The sequence below is a fragment of the Egretta garzetta genome, unplaced genomic scaffold (genome assembly GCF_000687185.1).
Source record: "Egretta garzetta isolate BGI_Z169 unplaced genomic scaffold, ASM68718v1 scaffold139, whole genome shotgun sequence".
NCBI lineage: Eukaryota > Metazoa > Chordata > Aves > Pelecaniformes > Ardeidae > Egretta > Egretta garzetta.
The window spans coordinates 989,985-1,001,780 of record NW_009260832.1 but is presented as its reverse complement, the minus strand read 5'-3'; the positions used below and the strand labels follow the sequence as shown (position 1 = coordinate 1,001,780).

The 11,796-nt window shown below is 40.2% G+C and overlaps 1 protein-coding gene across 7 annotated transcripts in view; it reads right to left on the bottom strand.

Moving 5' to 3' along the window:
- KATNA1 (katanin catalytic subunit A1) overlaps window positions 1-11,796 on the bottom strand; it is a 29,130-nt gene that overhangs the window by 14,713 nt on the left and 2,621 nt on the right. Inside the window, exons 1-4 of one of the 7 annotated variants that reach the window (XM_035902377.1) lie at window positions 4,109-5,230; window positions 2,051-2,115; window positions 889-1,063; window positions 1-152 (exon numbers count right to left, since the gene is read on the bottom strand). The exon at window positions 1-152 is cut by the window's left edge and continues 45 nt beyond it. In XM_035902377.1, the coding sequence (XP_035758270.1) occupies window positions 1-152; window positions 889-1,059 (323 nt within the window). In that variant the 5' untranslated portion in view covers window positions 1,060-1,063; window positions 2,051-2,115; window positions 4,109-5,230. The other 6 variants (XM_035902378.1, XM_035902373.1, XM_035902375.1 and 3 more) reach the window with 6 other exon arrangements.

Below are 11,796 nucleotides of genomic sequence, written 5' to 3'. Positions count from 1 at the left end.
TCAGCAGGTACTGGCAAAGACCAGACAGCTGCATCATGAGCTGGTAACTCTTGTTGTGAAGCTTTCAATGGAGTACTGTCTAGTTTAAAACTCTCTAGTGTTTTCATTATATCTTTCACATGCTTAGCTTCCACACTTATCTCCTGCCAAACCTGATTTAAAAAAACAAAGAAAAGAAAAAGAAAAAAAAAAGTAGATTAAGCACATTTCCAATAAGTTTGTAACAGTCCTCTGTTCAAGCCCATGTAATGCCTGGATGGATTCCACAAGGTTTCACAAACCACCTGATTCTACTTCAACAGACAAGAATACGCACATCAGATATTAAGAAGGTTTTTCTGCCTTCCTCAGCACATTTAAAGAATAAACAAATAGATTTTGGATTTAACACCAAAGAGACTTTTGACAAATTCTGCATATTAAACAAGCATAACAGAAAAGAATACAACCTAAGAGACTGAATGCCAACAAAAAACCCCCATGGTTTGCGTTCAGGATAAATTAACATGGTGGCCACAACTCAGTTTCTATTAAGGATCTGTAAGTCACACTACTAAAACACTGAGAGGGAAATAAGACAATTCAAAACGACATCAGCCTAAAAAACTTCAGCATAACAGGGGCACTCATCAGCAAGAAGCTGACAAGCCAGATAGTGCACTGGCTCCCCAGGACTGTGTTCCATTGCCTGTTTTATCATTGTCAGAGCAAGAAGTCATGAAGAGGACTTAAATAAGTTTATATAATAATGAAAAAAGCCTATATATAACAACACTACAGTTTATCAGAGAGTGTAAGTATTTTTATACTCTTGTTTACCGTAAGATAGGTCATTTTTGCTACTTTAATGCTTTTCCCTCAAAATGTCCCAGGAAAAGTACTATTTACCTGTTGCCATTTCTGTTGCAGATACGTATCTCTGACAGAGTAGAGATACTTATTCATTTGGTCAAGAACTCCCTGGTAGTAGACCATCGCAGAGTCATAATTTCCCAGTAAGGCATATTCACGGGCCAGCTTTACATTCTCACTGATCATAACAAGGCTCATGTTCAACATGAAGCTGAAAAAAATAGGAAATATTAAGGAAAAAAAAACATCCCAGGACCAGAAGAAATTTCTGCAACTATTTTCATATGCTTATTACCTCATTTGGCACACCAAAATATAGAAGCTGGAAATACACTGGTTAGAAAACGTCCTAGAACAAATGTAATCCATGCAAAGAGATAATTGTTTCTCTATTACTAGAAATGAAACTCTACGTCATAGAATTGTTTCATGCAATGAAGATTCTGTTGAAAAGCATATACAAGATACGCAGGTTTAAATGCACCGTTGCAAGCCACAATTGCATACTCTCCTTCCCTCTTCATTCTATTGTAAGATAAATTGGTGTTTTACTGTTAGCACTACAACATCGTCCATACTATAATGGCCTGTTGTTTAAAAAAACCTCAACAAATATTAAACCAAAGCCCTTCTTCCAGATGCATTAAGTTTTGTTAATTTTTTTGCCTTCACAGTCCACGCGTGCAAATTTAATAGTCTGATTATGCCTTGTGGAGAACACTATTTTTCCATTTGTTTGATTTTACAATTCTTCAGTTTTATCTAATGTTTCTTTGAAACAAATATCCACTTTCCATGCACAGCTTGCACCTTCCTGTCACCTTTGTTTTTACACTTAAAAAGAGACTCTTGAAAAACTTTGAGGCTGCTAAGTTATTACCAAAAGGTAAGGAAAGGCCACAATTAAACATTTCATATGTAGCAACCCACTTTATTTAATATATTGTACAAACCATGCTATTTTTCTTCACCAATGATTTTTTTTTTTTTTTGGAGCAAATATCATGGACTGTGACCACTTCCACTTTGTAGCATTAGCAGAATCTGTGCTTTTAGATTAGAATAGCACAGAATTATTATTTATACAAATACAGAATCAGTAGACTCATTCTTTATAGTACTGCCACTGTACATATAGCAGTCGTCCTATGTTCTTATTCGTTACTTGTACGTCCCATCCCCTTCTTCTCTAAGATACCTGCACTGTCTCCACTTTTCCTGTCTCTTACACACCAAGAATTTCCCCACTCTTCTCCTAATTTCCTAGAACCAAGCACAGAAAACATTAAAATAAGCAAATAAACATGCCTGCAGGAGTGTCGTCTTGCTCTCATTTCAGCACCTGTACCCAGTACCAGTAAGAAGCAATTGCAGGCAAGCAATCGCGGCTAAGCCCTGGGATGAAGCCTACGTGATACAGATCAACTATTTAAAGAATGTAAGAGGTACTAAACTCACATGCACAATAAACAGACTTAAGACATTTCAAGACCAGGTCATGGTCAAATTTGGATGCATCATTAGAGGTTTTGGAAGCCACACGTTGTATACACCAGACCATTGCTGATCTATTGCTAAATTACTAGCTCCCCATTGTAAAGAGGGGCTGCTAAGAACAAATCAAACATTTTCAGACTTCCAGTCCTTTGTCGGTCCCCTTCCCAAGTAGCTTTATGCACAGACACACAGCTGATCCGTTCCTGTGCCAACATCCTCTTCTTTTTCCTTCCTTGCGCTTCCTTCCCTTGAAGCAGATAGCTGCTGTGAAAAGTTCCAGCCCAAACAGCAAAATTCTGGCAGCAGCAAAGCTGAAGACAAGCCTCTGATGGCCCACACCCACCCACACTGAAGGGACCCGTGAGGTTGAGTCTGGAAACCTGCTATCGTAAGAACCTACACTGCGTAATCTCACTCTGGCCAGAGACTCGCTGAGCTGGCCAAAACGATGCCTACAAGCTGATATAGGTAATGTGACCAGCAACTGCAAAGACTACTGTATCCTAATCTAAGTAGCTTTCGGAGACACAGTCTGACTTGGGAGTTTTGTTGGGGTTTACCTCAGGAGAGAGAGCCTGAAGATGTCTGTCAACTGCTGTATGGATCATCACACAGATATTAACAGAGCTTTCCCTGCTATATTTAGGAGCAAGCTTTTCCACTCCTGCTCATCCTACCAGATACACCTGTTTGCCTGTCCTGAGAATTCAAGCGGATGACTAACAGTACTGAAATCACAAGTTGAGCAAGATGCTAATAAACATTTTAAAAATCAAGTAATAGCAAGTTACTAAAGCCAAAGTAGACTTTCAAACACAGAGAGAAGTCATAGATAACTTTTTTTTACACTGAATGCTGCACAGCAACACAAGCAGAAGAGCAATTCTGTTTAAATATCAGGAAAAAAACCAAGCTTGTAAGAGTAGTTTTCATCTGGAAAGGTGAAAATAACAAGAATAAAAAAAAACCAAAACCCTAAAGAGGGCTAAGTCAGAACGACATGAAAGCTTGGGACCAAAATAACAGTACTGCACTTAACAAGAGTAAATGTGATTTTCGGGTGATAGAAGACAGAGAAAGGAAGGATAGAAAGGAGAAACAGATACAGAAGAAGAATGAGCTAACATCTCATATGTGAGGGAGGGGGGAGGAAGGCACTCACTTAAATTTATGTTTCCAACATAACCGAAAGTACTAATTCTAACAAAACCCCAGGAATCTATCAGTTTCATCAGTGGTACTGAAAACGCAAGAGAATTTATTTTAAACTAGAAAACCAATTTAATCTGTTGCTTCATGTTGAGTCATAAGAGCAGAAGAGCTTTAAGTGGCTTTCAAATACAAGGCTCTTGTACACAGAAGTGAGGCAAAAAAAGCTGCTGCCTCTGCTTTTGTCTGGACATGCCACTGCTGCTGCCACTTGAATACAGGCAGTGTCAGAGCTGATACACTAATGTGAGTCTACAGGCTTACTGCACCTGTAACTGAAGATGCTGAAGCAGTTCTAAGACAGGGGAAAAAAAATGAAGTTAAGAGTACTAATCTGAAACCAAATTAAAGTTTGCAGCAGGAAGTCATAGTAGACCATGGCAGCTCAGAGTAGGGCGTGAGCCACGTAGGAGAGGCGTGAATATGCACAAATCCAGAGTTAAAGCAGACCTGAAGGAATTAAAAAAAAAAAAAAACCAAACCAAAACACAAACCCACACACAAAACTAATCCCGCACTACTTAATAATTTTTAAAGTATTTACAAATACCTAGTACTATCATGCAACAGGATGTCAAAGCAGCAAGGCTGCACTTATCAGCTCTGACCTTTCCATGAATCGTGCCCAGTGAAGTTATCTGTGTTCCAACAGCAATTGGAACAGTAATGAGCTTGTGAACTTTACAGCGAACAGGATATAAGGAAAACAACCTAAGCATTTTGTCTAGCGAGTTTAATTCTATACTGTGTGCAAAGACACACACTTCACAATAATACTCGCTCTCTACAGTAGCTGTGAGTATATATGGTTCCCTGAAATGAACACAATAGAAACCCATCAAATTAGCCCATCTCTAGTAACTGAACACATTCTACCATTTGGTGTAAGCACCTAAAACACCTCTAGAGTTTGGAACAGACAAGAGCAGCAGGGGTTGAAACCTAACAAAGGTTCAAGATACCTACAACTTTTGAGAATGAGGTTTTGGAACTTATTTTTATATTTCATTTCAAATATAACAGCCTGACCATCATCAGGAAAACGCAGGGGATACATCACCTTTCCCACAATGACTTCAAGGAATTACCATAAGGAATGATTATAAGTAATTTCTGCTCACATTCATACATTAGAATTTGGGAAGCTGTAACCGAACACAATAGCAATCGTGTTTCACAAAGAAATCCCCCACAACTTTGAAAAACAAAAGAAGAGATCGATAGCAGATGTTGGGAGGGAAGATTAAAGTTGGGGCCCATCAGTTACTATGAGCAACCCATTAGCTACTCCGCTGACTTCAAAACCAGCACAAGCCGTACAAGGAAAATACTTCCAATGAGTCCTTCAGTCCAACCTTAATGTTTGGACTAAGCCAGAGCCTGAATGTTGGCAGACTGTACATGTTTCCATTATTTCAGCCTGCTATACCGGCTCTGACATCAAAGCAACCATGTAAAATTCGGAAAGTTCTCTCATCAGGCTAGAAGAGGAAAGAACCCAAAAATGATAGCTTTCAGGAATCAATTTTTACTGATCATGGTGGCCTGCAATTGGACTGCATCACCTCCGAGCTCCCTTCCAGCTTCAATACTCTTCTTCGTAAGATCCACTTCTAGCAACATTTGGTATCAACAAGCAACTGTGTTAATTACTTGTGAAAGAGAAGAGTTGCCAGACTTACTGGATACTAAACAAACTGGTTCTCATCCACTTATTGTATTTAACAGTAATAGCAGCAAAAGAAAACCCACCAGCAACCACGAACATAAGCATATGTAGCTGTTTATGCAAAAAAAAAAAAAATATCATTAGATAGATACACCGTTGGCAGATGATTTTATGCTAAACCTTTCAAAAGACTTAAAAAAAAAAATCGTATTACTTACTCCCCGTTTCACGGGGGCTGCCATTCTTTTAGACGGTCAACGTTAAATTAGCAAGTTTCTCAGAAAATTTAGAAGGGTCTGCAGCAGAACGGGTATCTAGGATCGATACCTACCGCTTCTCTCTGCTTGGAGCGAAAACTAGCATAACTGCAAGAAGCTTACTTCGTTACGGAAAGAAAAAACAGAAAAGCCAAACAGGCGGAGGGAGCAGGGAGAAGCGCGAACCAAAGTTCAGCGTCGGAACTGGTGCCACAACACAGCAGCCCACCCGCTCCGACCTCCCCCTCAGGCCTTCTTCCTCCCCCTTCCTCCTCCTCCTCCTCCTCCAGCAGCACTAACCCCACCCCCAGCCTTGCCCTGCTCCCCTCCCGCCGCCGCTGGCAGTTTGAAGGCAAATCCGGCTGCGTCACTTCCAGCCCGGCGGGGAGGCGGTCTGTGTGACCGGGGGTGAAGGTTCGCCCAACCGGGCCGATAACGTGTTGGCGTCTGTATTAGCGTTATTATAAACAGCGATAAGCTGTTAAAAAAAAAAAAAAAAAAAAAAAAAAAAAAAAATTAAGACAAGTTCAGAAAAAGGGCACTTGCCATCAAAGAACACAGTAAGAGATGACAAAGGAGGCAGAAGGAAGCAAACCAGACAATACTTGCTAGTTTGATAGGTACTTAAGAGTTATATCCCAGCAACCTGACTAAATGGGGTTTGGGCATGACAATAAAGGAGTTTTAAAGAAAGGGTCATTGGGAGGCTATGGAGACTATCCTGGACAAGCTCTCAAGAAGCAAGCATATCACTTTACTAAGAGAGCAAAAGACTAAGACTGAAATGTTAATGAATGGATGAAAGAGGACGGCGTTTGAAAGCTCGCGGCGGCCGTTGGAGGGGGGGGGGGGGGGGGGAAGGGCCGGCCTTGAGTTCGACGTCCCTGAGGGAGCAGTAATTGATGGCCGCCCTAATTACACTCAGCTGCTTAGCGACCAAGAGGATCTAAAGGTTGGGCACAAGGCAGCAGGTTTATGAGCGTCCGTTTGGGTGAACTCGGACGACCTGCAGCAGTAGGTCTTCGTTTTATTGAAGTTTATCGTGTCCGTTCTTACCCCTTTTGCTCTGAGGGGTTTTTACCTATTTAACGTTAAATTGCCGACTTCAGTCTAGCCGTTTAGCAAGCGCCTGAATTCGAAACAATCATTTCTACGTTACTTTAGCTGTAAGGTAAAGCAAGCTGTTGATGAGTTTTTAAAAATTCTAAGTCTTACTGTATTCACAGAATCACAGAATAGCAAGGGTTGGAAGGGACCTCGGGAGATCGCCCAGTCCAACCCCCCTGCTAAACCAGGTTCTCCTACAGCATGTTACACAGGACTTCATCCAGGCGGGCTTTGAGTATCTCCAGAGAAGGAGACTCCACAACCCCCCTGGGCAGCCTGTTCCAGGGCTCTGTCACCCTCAAAGTGAAGAAGTTCTTCCTCATATTCAACTGAAACCTCTTATGTTTCAGTTTGTGCCCACTGCCCCTTGTCCTGTTGCTGGGCACCACTGCGAAGAGCCTGGCTCCGTCCTCGTGACTTCCACCCTTGAGATATTTGTACATGTTGATGAGGTCACTTAGTTGGTTAGAGCTGGAGGGATTACCCTTCTTCCCTTTTATAGGTTGCTAATGAATGAAAAATGGTTCTGTGCTTCCACACACACCCCCAAAGTAAAAGAATTAGTACCTAATACAGTCTCTGCAATAAGACACTGGTTTCTGCATCAGCAGTTTGACATGTGCCCTTAAAGAAGTGGACTCTCTCAATTCTCCCTCCTAATAAACATGAAAGCTGTGATATGTTGTCATAGCTCTCTTAAGAGAAGGAATAGCATCATGATACATAACATATGCATAATAAATAAGATTTAATTATTTTGATGAAAGAGGCAGCAGAGGACAGAGAAAGAGCACCAATAAATTGAACTCTTGAACATCAAAATGTATACTTTTGTGAACAGGTTACAAACGAGACGACAGCTAAGAGCTAAGTGCAATAACATTTCTGTGATTAAACATATGCACATTTTTTGTTAATCAGAACCGTTGCAGCACAAAGGGGACTCGGGGGAGATGGGTGTGGGGGAGAAGGAAAGGAAAATAAATGCATCTGGGCAACTAATGTTTACATTTCATATTTGATTAGCCAAAACAAGAATTTTATTTTCACTTCTTATAAAGACTCATTGGGTTTTTTTATTACCCCAGCAGGTGTTACACTACAGGCACCAATTCTGAGAAAACAGAAACTCTGAAGGCGTGTCACTGATTACCAGTAGCTGACAATTCAGTTAGGCTGTTCACAACTGCTGGAATTTTTTCTCTTACTCTGAAGTAACTTTTAAATTAAGTGTCAGTGCAACCACCCGCTCACGTCCCCTAGGTCAAAGATGCAGGCCGCACAAACAATTCAGTCAGCAGGGGCAAGGAAGCCTCAGCTCCACTATCGTGCACAGACAGACAGACAGCAAATCTGGCACACCTGCACAAGGGGGACGGATGCTCTGGCGTACCAACTGGGAAAAATCAGCCTAAAAGATCTTTTCACTTTCTCTTCGTACGAACATCAGGGGGACTCGGAGATTACGGTCCAAGCCACCACCACGTAACCCCATAAAACCCCCTCAAAACGTAACAGTGAGCACCGAGAGATCGCACCCCACACACACGTAGCTGGACTACAGGTGTGCAGAGACCCAGCAAGGGGGATGCCCGTGTCACGACAGACACACATACACAATACTCAAAAGACCAGTGAGTAACTTACTATGGCTTTGAGATAATGCAAGATTGTTAAGGTTACTAACTAGGCACGTAATAAATGAATAATTTGCTTAAGCGGAATTGTGCAGTGGTCTATGTATTTAATTGGAGGATCCAAAAGAACTGACAGTCAGAAGGATATTTATAATACAAAAAAGACATTATATATACATATACACACATGGAATATATCTATATATCTCTATATAGATATACATAAATCAGTAAACTTGAACAGCGCCTCTATCAAGAGCATCTTAAGGCATTCAAATGTTTTACTATGACACTGACCCAATGTATCATCTTTTTGCTTTGGCTGAATTAAAGCAGATTAAAGGTCTCATCTGAAACACCAAAGACATCTGAAACCAAAGCCTAACAGTATCTTGGGCGACAGCAGCAGCATCTAAGAACCCACCCACTGCACTGCCTATTAGCTGAGTAACATTAAAAGGAGTCTAAACAAATCGTTCCCACTCACAGCTTTGCAACAGCAGAAGATACATCGGTCTCAAAGACTTTCTAGCCATATATTCTATAGATTCTATGACAAATTGAGGATAGAAAAGATACAGCAAGAGGGCCTGCCCTAGGATAGATAGAATGCCACTGAATATCAAATAGTATTTACAGTACAGTTATGGGATTATAGAACATTTTATAAATACAATTAATATGTGTACAAGGGCACATAAAAGAGAAATTTATTTTCATGCTTTACAAAGTGAAAGTAACCTGAACCAAAACTTACTGCAGAATTCCACAGCTGCTGGTTAGGCGCGTCTCTTCCCAACTGCCTGTACAAACCAATCCCCATCAGAGGTCACCAGTGAAATACCCATGTTTTAAGCAGCAGCTATGAAGAATCTCAACAGACTCTGAATCTATGTATGAAACGTGAAGTTTCAAAACATGGGTAAGGCATAGCATGTTGGACAGTTGTGACAACATTTACTTGTAACTAACTAATGTTCTCGGAGAACTTGGACTGTAACACACTGCGTTTTTGCAAGGAAATATATAATACTGCAGCATATAGGTGGCAAAATTCAAACAAGGTACATCACAACTTCTAACACAAGATAACAGAAAACGCCAAAGCATCTACTAAATTCTAAAGATGCGAGCTCTTCCTATATTTGCGTCAAATGGTTAAAATAATATTTAGTATTTCAGTACTTGCACATATCCTTAAAAGGCTCGATAACTTCCTTTAATAAAAGCAATTGGTTTTGCCTGTATAGAACAGCGGTACCTTTACAGTTTTGTGGGGGTTTTTTTTCCTTTTTTAAACACATAGACAAAAGACCAGATATAGTGTTAAGGAGGAACATAATACAGTGCAGGCAGAGGAGAAATATACTCAGATAAAAAGGCAATTTTAACAGTCAACTTAATGAAGAACTGACATTATTTTCTCTGCACACTTCACAAATGGTAAGGCAGGCTTGATTAAATTACCTTTAACCATTAATATATTATACTTTACTCCAAGGCAAGACGACCAGTTTTACTGGGATACTTACTATGAAGGAGGACAATCTTTAAAGGTTTATTTACATGGCAAACAATCTTTTTTACATAATATATAAAATGGAATAGTTATACGCTGCAGCCATTTTGTAATATTTAAGCTTAAATGAAATCTCAACAGCTGTAGAACAGGCAGCAGAACATTAATTGTTTTATTAAGCTACAAACCCATTTTCATTATAGAAAGTAACCAACTACCTGCTTGAGAAAACACTTTTTCATAACCATCTTCTACCCATGATAAGCACTTCACAGTGGCGGAGTGAACTTCCACAAATTTTTTCTCCCGTGACAAAGTCCGTTTAAGAAGTTTCTATGCTGCCATCCCTCTTTACTGCAGTTCACTCCTTCCTCAGTTATGCCAATATAAATAATTTTTTGGACCACACTGGAAACTGGATCACTCAAATGAACAGGCTTACAAGAAAGAAACCTCCGAATGCTAAACACCAAAGCAGTTTTTTCACCGACCCAGTTATTTAGCACGGCACTACAGACAGCTGCACCGGCACAGAGACGCACTGGACGGGAGCACTGAAAGGGAACGAACAGCCAGAAGTAAGCACAGGCACACAAGCCTTTCTTAAACCAGCTTGGTGAGAAAAGTAAACTAGTAACTGGTGTTTGCTGGGAGAACAGCTATGAACACCAATGTCATGACATTTAGATAGTCACAATGCCAGTGCAATGGCACAAATAATAATTTAAGAAAGCAGTAATGCTTACAGGCACAGTATTAGATTAACCACCGGAATTCAATTCCAAGAAGGAAGAAATGTTTCAAGAGACACGAAGTTTACTAAAAATAGTGCATTTTCTTTACCAGCTGCGTTAGCTTCAAGAGAAAGGAGGGGGGAGAGAGAGAAGAAAAACCCCATAATTCTTTCTGCCTCTCACCTGTAACTCCTGGTCTTGTCCCAGGGAAGCTGCTCCCAGAGACCTCAACAGGCTCAGTACCCTCCCACCACGAGACCCAAGGGGATGCCTGCCCACCTGCTGCGGGAAATTACAAGAACAGTCATGCAGAGGCAGCAGACACAGCCCTAAGCTCCTAATTCTCTTCTGAATTGGGCTGCGAAAGACAGAGCACTGAAACTGTGCTGCCGGCTCAGATGGACCGGTGTGTGAGCTTCCGCCTCACTGTCTGGGTAACTAGGAGGAAAACTGTTAAAGCCAAGTGAAACTGGTCTCCCCAACAACAGTCTCAAAAGCCATAATTTATAATCTTTTCCCCATTAGTATATCAAACATATAATAAAGAAACCATTCTGAAATTTATTTTTCAAACTAAAAATTCCAACTAAAGCAGAACTGTACACACTTTACAGTTTGGTTGTAGTCAGAAAATTAAACTAGATTTCAGAAAGTGTTTTTCCTAAAGCTCTTTTCCTCTCACAACCATAGGAGAACTGATGACAGGAGACTATCAAGTTGTTTCTGAGTGAGCAGTCGTTCTGCTTTGAGAGTACCAGTCACATACTACAGCACTACTAATGTCAAATTTAATTGCTATTTAATACTAGTTCTAATGCTTTATCACTTTACAATCATATTGTAGCCACAACAGACACTTTCTTGTTCCAAAGCTAAGAACTATGCCACCGCCACAGCAGCTGGAAACATTTCACCAGATAGATGGCTCAGTTTTTCCAACACTCTGAATAATCAGGCTAAATACAGTGAGAATTGAGGGTACAGCAGACTTTTTTTTTTTCCTTTTCAGAAATGTATCAGAGTGCTTTATTAGTGTAAAGCAGGTTTTATATTTGGTCAATGCAAGGAAAAACTGTCATTAAAAATTCTAAAGCAGAGATCTGTCTTCTAAAATTATTCAGTATATGTACAAATAGGTATCAGGCATTATCTTAGGGGAAAAAAAATCATCACTATTTCCTATTTTGAGTACTTAGAGTACAGAGAACTGATAAAAAAAATAAAAAATCAAGTGGTATTTTTTTTTCCCACCCAACATCAAATCTCTTCTAAATTAAACAATTAACAATGCTGGAATAAATTAATATTTGAGAGG